This window comes from Nomascus leucogenys, chromosome 6, assembly GCF_006542625.1.
Source record: "Nomascus leucogenys isolate Asia chromosome 6, Asia_NLE_v1, whole genome shotgun sequence".
Taxonomy (NCBI): Eukaryota; Metazoa; Chordata; class Mammalia; order Primates; family Hylobatidae; genus Nomascus; species Nomascus leucogenys.
This window is the reverse complement of record NC_044386.1, coordinates 91,234,348-91,255,720: the sequence shown is the minus strand read 5'-3', so window position 1 is coordinate 91,255,720 and position 21,373 is coordinate 91,234,348. Positions and strand designations below refer to the sequence as shown.

At 35.7% G+C, this 21,373-nt stretch overlaps 1 protein-coding gene across 5 annotated transcripts in view; it reads left to right on the top strand.

Moving 5' to 3' along the window:
• MYO9A (myosin IXA) overlaps positions 1-21,373 on the top strand; it is a 304,154-nt gene that overhangs the window by 202,371 nt on the left and 80,410 nt on the right. For all 5 annotated transcript variants that reach the window (XM_030814687.1, XM_030814685.1, XM_030814686.1 and 2 more), the window contains 8 exons: positions 2,755-2,877; positions 9,692-9,772; positions 10,657-10,767; positions 11,632-11,754; positions 13,358-13,507; positions 14,687-15,006; positions 15,655-17,226; positions 20,915-21,014. In XM_030814687.1, the coding sequence (XP_030670547.1) occupies positions 2,755-2,877; positions 9,692-9,772; positions 10,657-10,767; positions 11,632-11,754; positions 13,358-13,507; positions 14,687-15,006; positions 15,655-17,226; positions 20,915-21,014 (2,580 nt within the window). The remainder of the gene's footprint in view (positions 1-2,754; positions 2,878-9,691; positions 9,773-10,656; positions 10,768-11,631; positions 11,755-13,357; positions 13,508-14,686; positions 15,007-15,654; positions 17,227-20,914; positions 21,015-21,373) is intronic.

The following is a 21,373-nucleotide window of genomic DNA, read 5'->3' as shown; positions in this document are numbered from 1 at the left end:
AACTCCTGAGCTCAGGTGATCTGCCTGCCTCAGCCGTTCTGGGATTATAGCCCCGAGTCACAGTGCGTGGCACTCCAGAAGGTTGTTTTTTAGAGAAAAAGAAGACAATATACAAATTAACAAATAAACGAAAAAATAATTTAGATGATATTATGTGCAGTGTTGAAAATTAAGTGACATGTAATTGACATAGAAGTGGGCTATTTTTTCAGTGTTTAAGCAAGAGCTTTCTAAGAAAGTTCCATTTAAACTACAAATTCAGTGCCAAGTAAAACCAAGTCTTGTGAGGGCCTGGCTATAAAGTATTCCAAGCAAATGAAAAAAATTGGAATGACTCTGAGGCAGAAATGAATGTCATGTTTGATTTTTCAAACTTTTGCAATATACATGACAGCAAAGATTTTTTAATAGTTATTCTATTTTACGTAGTCCCTCTGGTGTTTTTTTCATAGTGAAAAACAATTTAAACTCAAACTTTATTTCCAAGGTCTTTTTCTCAATAGTGTCTTAAAAGTGGAAGTGGGGGAGTTATTTTAGGCTTCAATGCTAATTTGTTTTTATGTAAGGGTAACCTATAAATTATTCTAATTGATTCTTGACCAGTATGAAAAATTACTTTTCAAGAATATACATACCATGAAGCTGTGATAATTCAAAAGTGCTAATAAAAATAAAACAAAAACTGTCTAATATTTAGCACAAATGCCCTTTTTACATGTATGTTGTTTTACATGGCTATTTTTTTTGATCAGTAGTGTTTGCAAATATTTTCCCATGTCAGGAAATATAGATTTATAGTAACTTTATGAGCTGTGGAGTATTCAGTTGTGTAAATGAAGCATACTTTATATAAATAATTCTATATAATCGCATATCTATAATTTTTCACTATTTTTTGAAGTATATTGTTATAAACAACATAGATCTTGTTTGATAACTCCTTAGAATAAGTATCTAGATGTGAAATTTCTTGTCAGGAAAGTTATAATAATTTACATTCCTAAGAACAGTGAGTATATAGTATATGTCTATTTCCCCACCACCTCATGAATACTGGCTCTTGTCAGTCTTAATTGTATTGGCCAATCTGATGCAGAAAACCTCTTTTAAAAGAAATGGCATTTTCCTTCAGTACAAGTGAGATTGAATGGATTGTGGTTTTGTTACTTGCCATTTTTACTTTGAGAATTGCCTCGTCAGATAATCTTTGCCCTTTCTTTTATTGTGGTATCTGTCTTTTTAAGAATTTTTTAAAGTTTTTTTTTTTACATGCAGATAATAAGCCTTTTCATTTGTAGGAAATAACATTTCCTTAATTCAGGTTGTTTACATGTGTGTTGTACTTCTTTCAATTTGCATGGTTTTATTAATGTTTATATTGTCAAAATAAATACCTTTAGGCTTGAAAATTTGTCATGTTTTTAACACAATCTTTTGTTTCTCATACATTGACTTTTTATTTTTAAATAACATATAGTTTACGTCTGTATAGATATATTCTTTTCATTTACAAACTCACTACCATAAATATTGTGTGGTTTAAAAAATTATGATTGGCTCAAAAAGCTCCCAAATACTTTTGTATTGTCTTTACTTTGTATACTTTAGTTGCTTCAGGTCTAACTCCAATTTTCCTAATTTATAGTGTAGTACATCATGATGAGGGTTAATGGGGACTATGCTTTGGTTTTTTTGTTTTTTGTTTTTTGTTTTTGACAGAGTCTCTCACTGTTGCCCGGGCTGGTGTGCAGTGGCTCGATCTCGGCTCGCTGCAGCCTCTGCCTTCCGGGTTCAAGCAGTTCTCCTGCCTCAGCCTCCTGAGTAGCTGGGACTACAGGCACGCGCCACCATGCCCGCCTAATTTTTGTATTTTTAGTAGAGACGGGGTTTCACTATGTTAGTCAGGCTGGTGTCCAACTCCTGACCTTGTGATCTGCCCACCTCGGTCTCCCAAAGTGCTAGGATTACAGGCGTGTGCCACCATGCCCAGCCTACTTTGTTTTTGTGTATGTCCCTGGCACACTAACTGTCGCCCTGGTATTTAATTGTTGTCTCTGTGAGTCAGGATTGAGATAACAGTAATTACAGTAGATATTTTTAAGGAGAAAGGGAATTAAGTAGGCACTTACAAAATCATTAGAAGTCACATGTTAAAATAACATTTGCAGAAATGTCCCTAGATGTAATTAGAAAGCTAGGAAATCAGGAAGCTGTCAGTGCAGCTGCTACTTGCGGTATATACTGCCTGTGGTGTAATTTAGCCATCTGGAAGAAACTGCTACAACTATTTGCTCCAGGGCTAAGTTGCATTTAGTATAGCTGTGATGACAACACAAATGTTCTGCACTCTGCCTCTGAGCATTCACAAAACTAGTGCCTGGATGCTGGAACCACAGAAAAAAAGTACATAAAGTATGTGCATTTTTGCTAGCAGAAGCAGAACTAGTAGTCAGAGCCTCTGCCTCAGTTATACGTTCCCAGTTTCACATGTGGGCCTTTTATTGGTAAACTTAAACCATATCCAGAACTCCAGATGCAAGAGAGTTTGTGAAGTGTACTTTTCTTTTTAGCTTTCTAGCTTCTAGAGGAAGACAGGAGAATAGAATGAATGTTGGATATCAGTCTTTCATATTCATTACAGTCATTTAAGATGGGAAATGATCATATAGATAGGAAATGATGAAAACTGGCTGAGAATTTTGGCTTATTGTTAGATTAATTTATGTGAGCAATTTATTTTTTCTCTTCTTTCAGCACTTGCTAGAAGTAAATTCTTTAAAGCACCTGACAAGACTGACACTACAAGATCGCATTACCAAGTCTCTTCTTCATTTACACAAGAAGAAAAAACCTCCCAGCATCAGTGCCCAGTTTCAGGTTGTTTCTTGTTTTGCTTAAAACAAATAAGAATCTGTATTTTTCAGATTGTCGTTGAAAGGTTAAAGTGATCTGCAGGATACCCGAATGGGATTTTAATTTATGTGACTAAAAAGCCATATATTACTGATCATTTTGGAAAGAAGAACCAAAGATGAAAAAAAAAAGTCAGATGCCTTTGTTTTTCATCCACATATGTCTGGATAATGGTTATCTCAATATTTGTTATTTTCAGTGTGAGGAGAAAACAGAAAATTGATGGTATAAACAAATCTGCCTTTAAACCCTGTTGCTTAGATAATGTCACTGTTAGCATAATGATGTATGTTTTTTTTCCGTGCTTAAACCTCATGCTGCTACCATCGATAGTTAACTAAATGAGGCTGAAGGTTTTTTTTTCTGTGTATTTATTTTACTTTTGTATAAATAGAAATCCAGTTCTTTTTGGGGGCTTTTAGGAATAAATATGATAATAGTTAACCAAATTTCTTCCAGAATAATTTTTTCAAATTCCTTTTTAAATTGCCTCTTCCATTCTTCTCAAATCATCTATCTCCTAAGGTCTTTTCATTTGGTAGATATTTATGAAAGTAAGCAAAATATCTGGTAGGTAACAATGCTTTGCATATTTTTACTCTATTTCATGTTTATATCACAGAAGCAATGTTCACTGTTGAATAAAAATTTCCTTATTCGTGATAGGTGTATCTGTATATGTTAACACTTTTTAAAATGCTTCTTTTACAGCTAGGATGTTTGAACATAAAGTATCTACTAATGTATCATTGTATATGATCTTGTTTGATTTATAAGCACAGTTCTTCAAATTGTGGGCTAGAAATGTCATTTTATTTTAGATAATTCTCACCATAGGCCTAAAGAAAAATTTGAATCTGTGAAGGCTATTTGGTCACATGCTTTCTCTTAAAAAAAAAAAAGGAAATGAAAAAGCAAGACCAAGGAGCCAAATAACTCATTATGTACAAATAAGCTTAAAGGAAAGGGAATTGAGTATAATGAAATCACTGCCATGAATTTTAAAAATCCTTCTTAATAATCATATGGGTTAATGGCATTTGGTTGGGAAGAATGAGAAGATAGTGCTTGGGGAAGTCTGTCTTTACCTTGCTGCTGTCCTCACAATCCAGAGTCTGGATGTTCACTTTGTAGGTTAGAAATGCAAAGATTAATGGGTTATAGAAAAAAAGTCATGTCGTGATATAAGTTTATTAATATACAACATAAATGTAAGTCATAAGCAGACTTAATACAATTTTTGAGTTTATTAGCATATTTCTTCCTGATTAGCAAACCCAGGTGGGAAGCCAAATTCTGGTCAAAAGGTAATTTGGTGAGCTCAGTGTCTGAAAAGGGAACATTAATCTCGTGATTATGAAAGGTAGAATTATTAAGCTGTTAAGTGTCCTTTGTTTTGTAACCTTGGATCTTTTACAGATGCCATGTATACCGAAATCATTCTTTAATCTGAAGAATACCATATAGCTAGTACAATAAAAACTTAGTTATAATCACAATCCTATTGTGTCTTTTAAAATCCTTCCAAATTTACATATTCTCAATTTATATTCATGAATTATATTTAATTTTTAGAAAAAGAGTCCTCTTTAATATTTCTAATCAGCCGTTATTACAAAAGCAATGAGTTAATTTTTGGTTATTTAGAAAATATAGATGAGCAAAAACAAGTGAAAGTCATCTACCATCCGTAGATAATGACCAATGTACAGTATGTTTTCCAGGCCCTTTGCCAAAAATTTACACATACGCATTTTCTAATAGGTGTTGTCTAAGTTTTTCTCCAATTATTCTAGGATAATTACTATTATATTTATTATAAAGGTGAGGAAACCAAGTAACATATGACTACATTGCAAGTGGTCAAAATGGATGGCACCCAGCTGTCTTTGTGCCCTTCCTTGAATGCTTATTTTCATGAAAATGGTATCATAGAACTCATAAAGGATTAATTGATATAAGAATTGCCCTTCTGCTATAAACAACCAGAAACTGGACAAAAGATATGAGTCAAATATTTTCAGATATAGACAGTAAGCATTACGGGACTCCAATCTCTGAGAATAGGGGAAATAAATGAGGAAAGCCCCAGATGAACTCCTAAAGATAATTTGCTACGGCTCAGGAAGAGGAAACCCAAACAACTGACAGTGGTCTTGCTAATTGAAGAGATGGAGATAGAAAGGTAGAGGCAACTAGAATTTGTGAGGCAGAGTAAAGAGGAGAAGGAAATTGTATGAAGAGAAAGAGCTAGAGATCTGCTGAGGGGTCTCCTTGAGTCTCTGTGGCTGACTACTAATCTGTGCATATGTGGGTTAAAATTCCATGAGATTGGGGAAAGAATGATTATTCTAATCACCTAAATCCTGTAGACCTAACAATTTCTGGTACTTATACAGGATTAGAGGAGTAGTTCTATTCTCATCAGCCAGAGTGAAATGACCTTTTACTACATGAGGCATTAGGTAGAATCCTCAGAAAGACGTTGTTTTAGCAATGGGACCAAAATAGTCCTAATGTAAAGGCTGCTCTGGCCCTGCTCTCACAAAACTAAAAATTAAGTCTTAAAAGAATCAGACTGATCCTAAGTAACTTAACTGCATGTTAAGAAAAATGTTTGTCACTCTTTAAAAGGAATACAACAAAATCCAACAATGTAAAACACAGTGTCTGACATCCAAAGAGAAATTACAAGGCAGGCAAAGAGTCAGGAAAAAAATAACCCATAACAAGGGGGAAAAAAATCAATAATCAGAGACAGACTTTAAAATGATGGAGATGATGTAAATAGTAGGTAAGAATGTCAAATTAGCTATAATGTATCTTTTAAATATGCCCAAAGATATAACAAAAAACATGAATACATGATGAGAACAAAATAGATTTTTTATTTTGGAAGGTGATGACAGAGTCTCTGGACACTTCCTCAGGAGTTGGAGTTGTTCTGTCCTCTCTTTCTTTCACTGCCTGTTGCAACCAATAAGGGCCATTTGTATTATGAAAATGAAAAAAATGAAGATATGAAAAAGACTCAAATGGAACTTTTAGAGATTAAATCCGTAATATTTGACAATAAAAAATAAGCTAAATTGGATTAACATCTGTTAGACAGTTCAGAAGTGGTACATTTGAAGTCATAGTTTATTAAAGCCCAGAGAAAGCAACAAAGATGTAAAAAAACGAAAATAGCAATAACTTATGGAGCAATATGATACAGCCTAACATAGATGTAATTGGAATCTCAGAAGAGGAAAGGGAGGAGGGCACAGAAAAACGTATTTGAAGAAATAATGACCAAAATATTTTCTGATTTGATGGAAAAAAAAAAAAAACTACAGAGATCAAAGAATCTCAGTAAACCTCAGTCAGGGCAAACAAAAACACACCAAGACACATTATATCAAATTGCTAAAACCAGTTAAAAAGAGAGCATCTTAAACTTGGCCAGAGGGAGAAAAGAGACATTTTGTGTAACTAAGTGAACATCATCAGAAACTATCAAATCCATAAGACAAGAGTGATATCTTTAAAAGGCCAAAAAGAGAAAAAAAGTCACCCTAGAATTGTATGTGTGGTGAATGTATCTTTTAAAAACTAAGGTTAAGTAGAGATATTTTCAGACCAAAAAAGCTGAGAGAATTTATTACCAGCAGGTCCATAATATCAGAAATTTTAAACCTGGAAGAAAAATGATGGGAAAAACAACATGGAAATTTGAATTTACACAAAACATGAATAGTGCCAGATTGATAGAAATGTAGGCTACTATTTTAAAAATACGTTTTCTTGGACAGGCGTGGTGGCTCACACCTGTAATCCCAGCACTTTGGGAGGCCGAGGCAGGCGGATCACCCAAGGTCAGGAGTTCGAGACCAGCCTGGCCAACATGGTGAATCCCCATCTCTACTAAAAATACAAAATTAGCCAGGCATGGTGATGGGTGCCTGTAGTCCCACCTACTTGGGAGGCTGAGGCAGGAGAATCACTTGAACCCAGGAGGTGGAGGTTGCAATGAGCTGAGATTGCGCCATTGCACTCCAGCCTGGACAAAAGAGCGAGACTCTGTCTCAAGAAAAAAAACATAACAAAAAAACCTTTTCTCTTTTTAAAATAATTGGCTATAGAAAACAAAAATAATAGTATATTGTGGGGTAGAAATAAAATATATAATAAAAGTATCACAAAACACTAAAGTGGGGCTAAGTGGAAATATACTGTTGTTAAGCTTTTACACTATACAGAACATGGTATAGTATTATTTGAAGGTAGATTGTGATAAAGGTGCAAATCCTAGAATAATCCTTTAAAAAAGAGTTAACGGTTAGTAAGGTAATAGCAGAACTAAAATGGAACCATAAAATATACTCAATAAATGTGCAACATAAAGAATGAACCCTAATGCATATTATGGACTATAGTTAATAATCATGTGTCAGTATTGGTTCATCACATATAACACACTAATGCAAGGTGTTAATTATAGGGGAAATTGTGCATGTGAGGTTAAAGGGGCATATGGGAATTCTTTGTATGTTCTGCTCATTTTTGCTGTGAACCTAAAACTGCCCCAAAAGTCTATTTTAAATAGGGAGAGAGTAAGAGGAGGAAGGGAGGAACAAATGAGAGAGGACAAACAGAAGGCCAGTAATAAAATTGGTAGCCCTAAATCCAACCATACTAATTATTAACAATGTAAATGCTCTAAACAGTCCAATTAAGAAATGGATATTATCGGCCGGGCGCGGTGGCTCATGCCTGTAATCCCAGCACTTTGGGAGGCCGAGGCGGGCAGATCACGAGGTCAGGAGATTGAGACCATCCTGGCTAACATGGTGAAACCTCGTCTCTACTAAAAATACAAAAAAAATTAGCCGGGTGTGGTGGTGGGGCCTGTAGTCCCACCTAATCGGGAGGCTGAGGCAAGAGAATGGCATGAACCTGGGAGGCGGAGCTTGCAGTGAGCTGAGATCATGCCACTGCATTCCAGCCTGGGCGACAGAGCAAGACACTGTCTCAGAAAAAAAAAAAAAAAAGAATTGGATATTATCTGATTGGATAAAATAATGCCTAACTGTATGTTATCTACAAGAAACCTCTTTAAATACAATGATACTAAAGGGTTAAAAAATGAAAAAAATAAACCATGTGAACAAAAACCAAAAGAAAGCTATAGTGTCTATAGTAGAGTCAGACAAAATAGACTTCAGAACAGAGAAAATTACCAGGGATAAAGGGAGATAATTTCATAGTGATAAAGGGTGCAATTTACCAAGTCTTACATGTATATTCATCTAATAACAGAGCTCCCAAATACCTGAACCAAAAACTGATAGAATTAAAAGAAAAATGGAGAAATCTGCAGTTATGCTTGGAAAGTTCAGCATACCTCTTGGTAATTGATAGGGTAAGTAGACAATTAGGAAGGATATGGAAGACTTAAATAGAACGATTAACCTACTTGACCTAACTGAAATTTGTAGAACAACCTAACCAACAATTGCAGAATATGCATTCAAGTGCCCATGAAATACTTGCCAAGGTAGATCATGAACTAGGCCATAAAACGTTAACAATTTTGGGTTAAAATCATACAAAATGTTATATTTATAATAGAATTAAACCAGAAATCAAAGAAAGATATCAATCCCCAAATAGTTAGAATATGTAAAAGCGACTTCTAAATAATACATTCTTTAGAGGAAGGAAAATTTTGTAATATTTTAAATAGAATGAAATATCAAAATTTGTGCAATGCAGCTAAAGCAGTGCTCCAAGGTTAATTTATAGCACTAAATGCTTTTATTAGAAAAGGAGATATGTCTCAATTCAATAATCTAAATTTCTACCTCGATAAACTATAAAAAGAATATATGAAACCCAATACAAGCAGAGAGAAGTAAATAATAAAGATAACAGCAGAATTCAATGAAATGAAAAACAGAAAAATAGACAAAAAAAAAAAAAGGACACTGACACCAAAAGCTGGTTCTTTAAGCAGATCCAAATTTTTTTTTTTTTGAGACAGAGTCTCACTTTGTTGCACAGGCTGGAGCACAGTGGCACCATCTTGGCTTACTGCAACCTCCACCTCCCAGGTTTAAGTAATTCTCATGCCTCAGCCAGGCACCACCACACCTGGCTAATTTTTGTATTTTTTTAGTAGAAATGGGGTTTCACCATGTTGGCCAGGCTGGTCTCGAACTTCTGACCTCAGGTGATCCCGCCCTCCTCGGCCTTCCGAAATGCTGGGATTATAGGCGTGAGCCACCATGCCTGGGCTAAGCAAATCAAAAAGTTGATAAATTTCTAGCCACTAATCAGGAAGAAAGAGAGAATGTACAAATTACCATTATCAGGAATAAAAAAGGGGATATCATTACATACTCTGTAGACATTTAAAGTAAAGCAAGGGAGTACTTCCTTACTGGATACCCTCCTGAATCATTTTAAAAGTTGTAGGATACATGAGTTTGAATAAAATTGTTTGATGAAATATGAAGAAAAGTGAAAAAAATCTGTATTTGATTATTCTGAAAACATCTGCAATATTTACTATTTCCAGGCTATCTGCTTTAATACTAAACTACCATCTTTATCCTTAATTATCCATAATTTAACCAGTATGAGAATATACACAATGTGCTTTTCAAAAACAAACCTCTTTCTATGTGTGCCTCTACTTTTTGAGTGTTTTGCCAGCATATTGATTATATTTATAAATTATTTGTTAATAGTTTGGAATGGGAGAGTATGATAATTATATTGCTTTCTGTTGCAGGCATCATTAAGCAAGCTAATGGAAACACTTGGTCAAGCAGAACCATATTTTGTAAAATGCATTCGCTCTAATGCTGAAAAGGTAAAAATGTCCTATAAATGAGAGCACATACCTCAGCTTACTTCAAACTGAACTTTAAATACTTTTAAGCAGCATAAGTGGAGGGGAAGCACTAACTATAATATTTATAAGGAAAATAGTATGTTATAAACACTTTCATGGATTTTTCCACACTTCCCTGCCTGTAAGGTGTTTATGTGGATTTGATTTAGCATCACCCAGAATTTGAGAAGCAAATACCTCTTGAAGTCCTGTCAGAAAAGAATTTTCTTTTTTTTTTTTTTTTTTTTTGAGACAGTCTCACTCTGTTGCCCAGGCTGGAGTGCAGTGGCATGATCTCAGCTCACTGCAATCTCCACCTCCTGGTTTCAAGCAGTTCTCCTGCCTCAGCCTCCTGAATAGCTGGGACTACAGGTGTGCACCACCATACCCGGCTAATTTTTGTATTTTTAGTAGAGACGAGGATTTGCCATGTTGGCCAGGCTGGTCTTGAACTCCTGACCTCAGGTGATCAGCCCACCTTGGCCTCCCAAAGTGCTAGGATTACAGGCGTGAGCCACCACACCCAGTTGTAGGTTATCTTGTTACAGATTTTGTAGTGATTGGACTATGTGGCCTCTGTGGGTGACTACATTCTTTTTGAGCCTTTAAGGTCCTATCTCTTCACAACCAGAGAAGCCTGGAAGCTTGGTTTCTCTCTTTTCCCTAGGGTTGGGCAGTCAGAACTTTTCTGAAGCTATCAGCTGAGAGGTGAGCTTGCCCTACCTATCAGCTTAGTTACTATATATCTTAACCAGACAACCTCCAGTCAATCTCTAGATACTCAACAGTTAGCCATGCTTATAAACAGATAATTAATTTGGAGATCTGCTGTTCTGGGTTAATCTTTTTTCCATTTGCTTTAGCTGCCCTTAAGGTTCAATGATGCCTTGGTACTTAGACAGCTTCGATACACCGGGATGCTGGAAACAGTTCGAATTCGCCAATCAGGATACAGCTCCAAATACTCTTTCCAGGTTCTGTTTTTATAGTGATAGTTACATATTTAGACACATCAAGTAAATGATTCTCACATATCTTGCTTATTATTTCTTTGGGGCTTATTTCCCTTAATTCTTCCTTTCCATTTCACGTTTTGTATACGGAATTGAAAAGGGATAGACAGTATTTACTTTGATTGAATGGCAGCAATCTCATTAAGCTTGTTGTAATAGAATCCAGTACTTGGCTATTCTCGTTTGAACAGAATGTTTGCTAATACTAAATTTACTCCTGATATAATAATTCTTTGCACTGACCTCTCCAGTAACTGAAATAGTTCAATGAGAATTATCTAGTGAAAAGATTCCATTTGGTTTTCCCTAAAGTTTTCTCGGCAGGATTTTCTTTCATAGTAAGCTGCCAGCAAGGCTCACAGCTACTCTTATCAGCAATTGCTGCTATGGGTATGGAAATTATATTGAAGCTGTTCAGCAACTGAGCAAGTCTTTGCTGTTACTAGGACGGAAAGCCTCATTCTCAGTGATACCCTGTCCCCATCCTGCCACGTTTGCTTTTTTTTTTCCTGATAGAAATTTTAGGTTCTTTTTAAATAACTTTTTCTTTGGTCTTTTATAAAGCTTTCTCAAAAGGGATAATTAACCTCTGCCCTTTTTTTTCCTCTCATTCCCTTTTGATGACATGATATGTAGAACCCAGTATCTTTCTCCGCCTCTTATGTTTTTCGAATTAACCTTTTATTATATCTTAAATTAACATGCACTTCTTGGTTTCACCCTGTTTAAAAGAAAGATAAAAGATTAATAAAATGATAATTAGTTTAAGGTCTTCTTTACATACACTATTCTCTGATTTTACAATATTTTTTAATTATTTTTCAGGATTTTGTGAGCCACTTCCATGTACTTCTTCCCCGAAATATTATTCCATCCAAATTTAACATTCAGGATTTCTTCAGGAAAATAAATCTTAATCCAGATAATTATCAAGTTGGAAAAACCATGGTAAATATAATCTGTATAACTCTGGTCAAAATTGAGTGCATTTATTTAAAAAATAATAATTTTTGCCTATGAGATTGTTTATTAAAAAGACAGTGAATCAGATATCAGAAGACAATTGGTTAGGCCCAGGTTTTTATTTAATTATGTAGTCAATATTAATCACAGTGCTCTGGCCAGTGCTCTAGTTCTGACTATAATTTTAACTGCCTAAAAATCATCTCTCCATAGATATTCTACTGTAATCTCCAAGCCAGCTTGCCCAAGGTGACCATATCCAGATTCATCTGCTCTTAAATTTATCAAATACTTTATTTCTCTGTCACCTTTTTTCCAGTGTCTCAGTCTAGAAACCATAATTGTCTTTGGCATACCGTTCACTTTAACTTTAATCCTTTCACAAAGTTTTCGGGATTTTTTTTTCTTTTACAAAGAGATTCTCACATCGCTTTCTGTTTCTCCATTACTACTGCTTCCATTTTATTTTTATTCGTTATCTCTTCTCATCTACATTGCTTATACAGTGAACAGCTTACTTGTCTGATTCTAGTGTATTTGTCATTCCATTTAATTTATTCTACTCATAATATTAAAATTATCTTAATATACTTAGTTCTTTTTGTCTGCCTCCTGCTTGATAATAACCCCCTGATAACCTCCTCATTAAATCCAAACATCTTTCTCTTTTTTGAGAACCTTCATATTGTGGCTTCACATTACTTAATATCTTTTTTATGGAGATTAATTGTCCCATTGTCTCCTGTGCATGCCTTTATTATTATTTTCACTCTTTGTGTTACTCGGGTGAGATCTTTTGTCTCTGGCCCTTATTAGTTTACCATCTTCCTCTTTGGGTATATAATATCTACTTGCTCTCAAATGAGAGGTATAATTCCTGTTTCTAAAGAGATATGTCTCTTTAACCTTTGCAGCCTCCCAAACCCTAAACATTAGTGGAATGAAAGAGTAAATAAAATAAACTTATTAATAACTTTGGACAGTGAGAAGCTTTTAATGCACGCTGGATTTCAAAAAGACCGTTATAATTGGTTTATTCATTATATGATTCAAGCTTCAAGATCTATGGTTTTCAACTTTTTTCCCCACCCCAACACCCTTGAAAAATATGACTTATTACCAGTAATACATTTACTCATAGCAGTGATTTCCCCAATGGAGTAATGTATCATAATCTCTGGCGCTGGAATTTTGATATTCTTGCTTGCCTTGTCATTTCTCCCTCCCTTCCTCCCTTCCTTACCTTCCTTTTTTTCTTTGTCTTTTTTTTTCTGTAGAACAGGTCTCTATTTGGCTGTAGAACTTGAACTCCTGGGCTTCAGCAACCTTCCTGTTTCAGTCTTCTGAGTAGTTAGGAGTATAGGCATGTAGCACCACACCCAGCTCACCTTCCGTATTGTACTATCTCCATTTCAATTTGAGAATGACTACTTTGGATAAATCTGTAGGAATATTTATCAGTACTTCATTTACATGCCTGCCACTATGTTTGTTCTTCTCTAAAAGCTTATCACAGAAAGGATGATTCATGAAATAAATTTCTCATTTCTTCTTAAGCTGCATTCCTCATCTTTCTTCCTTTTGGTAGGTCTTTCTAAAGGAGCAGGAACGACAGCACTTACAAGATCTGCTTCACCAAGAGGTGCTCCGCAGAATCATATTGTTGCAGCGATGGTTCAGGGTCTTGCTATGTAGGCAGCATTTCCTCCATCTGAGACAAGCATCTGTTATTATCCAGGTGAGAAGCAAAGGATTCTTTGCATGAAATTGACTAGTTTATTTGGCCTTTGTTTAGTAACCAGAACCTTTTTACTGTAAAACATTTTCAATAATAATGTAAACTTCAGAAATGAGAATATGTCGTACCCAATTTTGAAGTGCTCATAACACCCAACAGATTATCTGGCATATAATAGACTATTAATAAATATTGATTCCATTGAATTTAAATTAAATTGAATTTGTAGTTATAATGTCTTGTGAGATCTGAGTAGGGGCTAAAGAGTTACCTAATACTTTTTGACATAGTTGTTTTTATTTAATAGTTTTTGGAGTGATGTTTGAGAGTTGTATGTATACCGTTGGTTTTAGACACTCATTTTGGATGATAGGTACCTTATTTTACATTTTATTTGTTTTATTAACTCCCTCATTGATTTATATCATTTCCATAAGATCTTTTCCATTTGTGCAAGAAAATCTTTAGTATCTTCATCTTTGGAATGTGTGTCAGGATTACCTTAAACCCACTAGTGTTATTTGGGAAAATTGTAACAAAAGAATATAATATGTTAAAGTTACTAATAATTTGAAGGACATGAAATCATCCAAAAATTTTAAATTAGGTTCTGTAATTAACTTCTTCAAGGTTAATTATTTAAAATAGCTGTTTTAGCCAAACATATCTGGAAGAGAAAACTTTCTTCTATTTATCTTTTTCAGGTGTACTTCTGCTTTTGTAGAAAACTAGTTTTTTTATTTTTATTTTTTTGAGACAGAGTCTCACTCTGTTGCCCAGGCTGGAGTGCAGTGGTGCGAATTCAGCTCACTGCAAGCTCCAGCTCCCAGGTTCACACCATTCTCCTGCCTCAGCCTCCTGAGTAGCTGGGACTACAGGCACCCACCACCACGCCCGGCTAATTTTTTTTTTTATTTTTAGTAGAGACGGGGTTTCATGTTAGCCAGGATAGTCTCGATCTCCTGACCTCATGATCCGCCTGCCTTAGCCTCCAGAAGTGCTGGGATTACAGGCGTGAGCCACCGCACCTGGCCAGAAAACTTATTTTTAATCACCAAGAATTTAGCTGCATAGCCACATAACCTGTAATTATGGCATAAGAAATTTATCCTCTTTTTTTCTGTGACAATGCAGTGTAAGATATGACAACCAGTTTCTGTTACTTTGTCTTCCCCACAGAGATTCTGGAGGAATTACCTAAATCAGAAGCAAGTCAGAGATGCAGCTGTGCAGAAGGATGCTTTTGTTATGGCTAGTGCAGCTGCTCTTCTCCAAGCTTCCTGGCGTGCTCACTTAGAGAGGCAGCGGTACTTGGAGCTACGGGCTGCAGCCATCGTTATCCAGCAGAAATGGAGAGATCACTATAGGCGCAGGCACATGGCTGCTATTTGCATACAAGCAAGATGGAAAGCCTACAGGGAAAGTAAAAGGTACCAAGAACAAAGGAAAAAAATTATCCTTTTGCAATCAACATGTAGAGGATTCAGAGCAAGACAAAGGTAATCTCTGTTACTATAATTGCTTTTCCCAAGTACTTTGTTTATACCTCTGCATTAACACTTGTCTAATTTGTATTAGAATTGGTTGTATACAATTTGTCTTTTCCACTATACTGTGATACTTTTACCTATTTTAACCCACATTGTATTGTCTATAATGGAAGTTAAATAAGGTTTTATTGAATTAAATTGGATTGAAAATCTACATGGTCTGTGATCATAACTGCTAAGAATTAACTTTTACATTAGGCTGAATCTTATAAAGTTGGCAATATTCAACTGTCGTTACTTTTAGAAACTTTAATTTCACACTTAAATTAAAATTTCACTTTAATTTCACACTTAAAATTTCACTTTAATTTGAGGTTTACTTTAAAATAAAGGCATTATTAAAATGAGAGCTTTACTTCTGAATTAGTTTACATTTTGACTGAAATGCCTAGGTAGAAGTAATAGACTTAATGAAATATCATCTGACTCATGGAAATAGGAAAATTATGAAATGTGCATTCAAGTTAGTTTAAGAAGTACTTAGGTATTATAAAAAGATTTTACAACTCTGCATTTTTTCTTAAATTCTCAGGAAATATGTTCTTTTCCGTGGTAACTAAGATATTTCTGTAACCCATTTTGTCTGTTTTTATATAGATTTAAAGCTTTAAAAGAACAAAGGCTAAGAGAAACAAAATCAGAAGTTGCATTGGTGAATATTAAGGGATATGGATCTCTGGAAATTCAGGGTTCGGACCCTTCAGAATGGGAGGATTGTTCTTTTGACAACAGAATAAAAGCCATAGAGGAATGTAAATGTCTAATAGAGAGTAATCGAATTAGCCATGAAAGTTCGGTGGACTGCTTGAAGGAGTCACCAAACAAGCAGCAGGAGAGAGCACAAAGCCAGAGTGGTGTGGTCTTGCAGGAAGACGTGCTTGTAAGAGAGAGACCCAGATCCTTGGAGGATCTCCAACAGAAAAAAGTAGGCCGGGCTAAAAGAGAAAGTAGGAGAATGAGAGAACTAGAGCAAGCTATATTTAGCTTAGAATTGCTGAAAGTTCGTTCTCTTGGTGGTGTTTCTCCTTCAGAGGATCGCAGATGGTCTACAGAATTGGTGCCTGAAGGCCTTCAATCTCCACGGGGTACACCTGATAGTGAGAGCTCTCAAGGAAGCTTGGAACTTCTGAGCTATGAAGAAAGCCAAAAGAGCAAACTAGAGTCTGTCATTTCAGATGAAGGAGACTTGCAGTTTCCGTCACCTAAGATATCCAGCAGTCCAAAATTTGATTCACGGGACAATGCCCTCAGTGCCTCAAATGAGACTAGCTATGCAGAGCATTTGAAGGATGGAACTATGAAGGAAAAGGTGGTCTGCAGTTCTGAGTCTATTACCTGTAAACCACAGCTGAAAGACTCCTTCATTTCAAGTAGTCTACCTACTTTTTTTTATATCCCCCAACAAGACCCACTGAAAACAAATTCCCAACTAGACACAAGTATCCAAAGAAACAAACTATTGGAAAATGAAGACACACCGGGGGAAGCTCTTACTTTGGATATCAACAGGGAAACTAGAAGGTATCACTGCTCAGGAAAAGATCAAATTGTTCCTTCTTTGAATACAGAGTCTTCTAATCCTGTGCTTAAGAAGTTAGAAAAGCTAAACACTGAGAAGGAAGAAAGGCAAAAGCAGTTGCAGCAACAAAATGAAAAAGAGATGATGGAACAGATTCGCCAGCAAACAGATATTTTAGAGAAGGAGCGCAAAGCCTTCAAGACAATTGAAAAGCCAAGAATTGGAGAGTGTTTGGTGGCACCATCTTCCTATCAGTCAAAGCAAAGAGTAGAGAGGCCATCCTCTCTCCTCAGCTTAAATACCTCAAATAAGGGAGAACTTAATGTACTGGGGTCCCTATCAGTAAAAGATGCAGCTCTTGCCCCAAAAGACAGTTCCTCTACTCACTTAACCCCAAAGGACCGACCTGTCACCGTGTTCTTTGAAAGAAAAGGAAGTCCATGCCAATCCAGTACTGTCAAGGAATTATCCAAGACAGACAGAATGGGCACCCAGCTGAATGTAGCCTGTAAACTCTCTAATAATCGCATTTCAAAAAGAGAACACTTTAGGCCAACTCAGTCTTATGGCCACAATTCTGATGACCTTTCCAGAGAGGGAAATACTAGGCCCATTTTCTTCACTCCAAAGGACAATATGAGTATTCCCCTGTAAGTGAAATGTTTATTTATGTTTATGTATAAATGGGAAACTTCTTGGAGTATTTTTATTAAGGTGCCTTGTTCTGCTCCAACTATTTGTGTAAAGTGGCTGCTCAACTTGGCCATTTTCTCTTTGTAAAAATATTCCCTAATTGTTAACTCTACCATCACCTGCAGTTGGATGTAGTTATACCCTAGGAATCCTTGACTAATCATGAATAGCAGAGTAAATACTGGGTTCCTCCCCATTAAGTGAGAAGCATTTGTGAAGGGCAGTACAGTGCCTATAAACATAGTAGGCATTCACCGAATACTGGTTGCTTTACAGCTGTGAGGTTTAGTAGTCCAAGGTTGTTCGTTTCAGGCTTTAAAGAAGTTAATTTGTTTTGTTACAGCTGTTGGTCTATTTATGGTCATCATTACGTTCATTATACTTTTTTGTGTGTAATAAACACATAACATAAAATTTCCCATCTTAACCATTTTTAAATAATACAGTACAGTAGTATTAACTATATGTACATTGTTTTGCAAAAGATCTCTCGAACTTTTTCTTCTTGCAAAATAAAACTCTGTACCTATTGAACAGCTCTGCTTTTCCTTCTAGCCCCTGGTAACCATCATTCTACTTTCTGTTTCCAAGAGTTTACTTTTTATACCTCATATAAATAGAAATGAAATTCTTTTTTTTTTTTTTTTTAAGATGGAGTCTCACTCTGTCACCCAGGCTGGAGTGCAGTGGTGTGATCTCAGCTAACTGCAACCTCTGCCTCCTGGGCTCAAGCAGTTCTCCTGTCTCAGCCTCCCGAGTAGCTGGGACTACAGGTGCACGCCACCATGCCTGGCTAATTTTTGTATTTTTAGTAGAGATGGGGTTTCATCATGTTGGTCAGGCTAGTCTCGAACTCCTGACCTCAGGTGATCCACCTGTCTCTGCCCCCCAAATTGCTGGGATTACAGGTGTGAGCCACCGCACCCAGCCCTAAGTAGAATTTCTTTATACTTTTTTAAACTAGAGGTAGTCATGAGAAAAGCAATTTTAAGTGGTACATAAAAACAAATTTAACAAAATTGAAGATACTTGTATTGTCTTTGTATTTGGTAGATTCTTTTGGTTCTTACAGGAGAATGTCATCATTGAAATGAAAGGAGGGCTGTATCTTTGGGCTAAAAAAAAAATTTTACATTAACAATGAAAATAACCTTTTCTTTCCTTTTATATATAACCCAAACATTTAAATGTTCCACCCTTTAAAATTTCATATGGATTTTAGAGAAATCCTTTGTAAATGTGGGCAAGAGACCTGATCAATAATTGATTTTTCCACCAAGAGTCTCTATAGTATTACAAAGTGCAGTTGAGCTTAATGACAGCTTTAAGTATTATTCCCACCCATTAACCTACAGATTTCCCAGAAGTTCAAAGGCTCTGTGTAGCATATGCACCCATAAGAGAGTGTTAAAAACATATTCCCTGTCATTCTAAGTTTAGTGATACATGATATTCCATGCATATCTATAAGTGAGTTCTTTAATATTCTTTAATGTCTGTTAATTATGACGTGTGTGTATGTATTATAGGTGTATACACTTATAAAGTAGCTGTTGGATCCATGAATTTGTTTTGTAGAAAACAAATTGTGGATTCTAAAAAATATTAATCATCCTTATGAAATATTTATCTTATTTTTCCAAGATATATAGTTGTAGGTCTGTTTGAGCTGATTTCCTTTATTGCTTTATTAATGATCTACTTATCTTTAAAATTATTGTATATTAGATTATATTAAACTCTACAGATAAAATTCATACTTTAAATCTCATCCTGTTGTATAAGTAATATTAGAAACATTAAAATTTTGTAGAATCATAAATGTTGGTGCTTCTGAATTATGTAGTCCAGTTCCCACATGTTACAGGTAAGGTCACTGAGGCCCACAGAGGTGAAATGACTTACTCAAGATCATATATTTAGAGAAATGGCTGGGACTAGAACTTGCATTTCATCATTAAGGATCGGCATTGGATTTTATGATTAGAAAGTAATACTAGGTTAGTGTCCCTTTTGTACTGTAGTGGTGATGAGTACACAGTAGTTTTTAACTGTTTAATGAGAAAGGACAAAAGAATTCATGGTGAAGTCTAAAGAAAATGCTGTGAGTTAAAAGGTTAATTGCAGTGGTCAAGTACTATCAAGATCCTATTAATTGTTGTTTCTCTTTGGAGGATAAATGAAGGTCCAATAGGCTCAACTGTGGCAAGAGAGATTTTGATAGCCAGAAGAGAATCCTTTAGGACAAGCCAGGATTGCTAGGCTTACACGCATTGTACATACATTGCTCAAAAAGGGAGATCTCTAAGAAGCCTTTAGCTAGCAAAGATTGCATCTATTTGTGTTTATTTCGGGCTTATTGCATAGAGGCAAAGGGCAAGATAATTTCTTATGGCTCCTAGACTTTCTTTTATAAAAATTAAATGAAAGATTTTGAATGGAAGAACAATTCATCTACCAACTAGTATCATAAGTTAGTGTCTAATTTTAGCTAGCACTATGCTTGGAAGTAAGATACGATCCTCAAGGAGCTTAATAGTTTTGCTCAGGAGAGATTATCAATATGTTGTTGATGAGACTCATGGTACTGAGTTAATATAGGTAATTGGGGCCATGAAGGTGTAGGTTATATACATTTTTTCATCAGATTCTGACATCCATTTCTGCCCAGAATTTAATGATAAAGCAGTCTCATCATACAGTTATTCAATCAAAATTAAATTTTCATAAGCTAACACTGTAACACCTGTATTGTCTGGAGCATACTTTTAGTTTGATAACAATTTCTTATCCTGCCAGTGTTGATTTTATTCTATTCAACATCAAGTTTTTTGTTTGTTTTTTGGTTTTTTTGAGACAGAGTTTCACTCTTGTCACCCAGGCTAGAGTGTGCAGTGGCACAATCTTGGCTCACTGAAGCCTCTGCCTCCTGGGTTCAAGTGATTCTCCTACCTCAGCCTTCCAAGTACCTGGGACTACAGGCGCCTGCCACCACACCCAGCTAATTTTTGTATTTTTAGTAGAGACGGAGTTTTGCCATGTTGACCAGGCTGGTCTCAAACTCCTGACCTCAGGTGATCCACCTGCCTCAGCCTCCCAAACTGCTGGGTTTATAGGCATGAGCCACCGCACCCAGCCTCAACGTCAAGTTTTAAAACTCAGACAGTGGATGAAAGCTACAAAGAGAGATTTCAGAAGGAGTTTTCTAACCAGTAGGAACCATCTCAGTATAAAATATAATGAGATCCTCATCACTGGATGGCTATTTTTCAAGTATTTTATAATGATTAGATGGAAAGTCCCCTTATAAGACTAGTATTATAAAGATTCAGGGGTTTGGTATTTTCCTTTCCTCATCGTCAGATCTATTTTATTTCTTGAGTTTATTTTGCAGCTACTATTCTTAAACATATGTCATATTCATAGTGGAATATACCCACTGATCATCAGGCCTCTAGTAATTCAGTCATATGCATAGGTTCAGGATTATTATTACTAATTAGCTAAGCAGAAAAAATATGACTTACTGTCTTGGGAATTGACTAAGATCTGAAAATATTTATGGAATTTGCTGGAAGTCTTTAACCTGGCTTCCATGGGATATCTGCTAAGAACTGAAATGTAATTTCATTGTTTTATTTAAAGTGTCAGCAAAGAAGCCTTAAACAGTAAAAATCCTCAACTCCGTAAAGAAGATGAACCAGCATGGAAACCTGTGAAGTTAGCTGGGCCAGGCCAAAGAGAGGTAAGTATTGAGTCTTGTTTATCTATCTTCTATGCAAAAGAGATGCGCATTATTTTGGAAATTATTATTCTTGTAGGTAGAGCACCTCATCTACCCATTTACCCCCAAGCGTTTTTAGAGAAAGAAGCCATGAGCTGAGATTGTTATAATTATGAAGGTGTACTCCAGGCCCCTGCGGAATGGTGCCTAAAAACCCAGTTGCTAAGAAAAAGAAGGCAATTTGTGCTAGTGACTTTGTTGACTTATTATGGCAATGAAAGATGACTTCTTTGGCTATGTAGAACAGTGTAGATTTAGCTTCCATTCTAGTCCTTCATCCAGAGTAATGTATACAGATTCCTTTTGGTCATGCCTGTCAC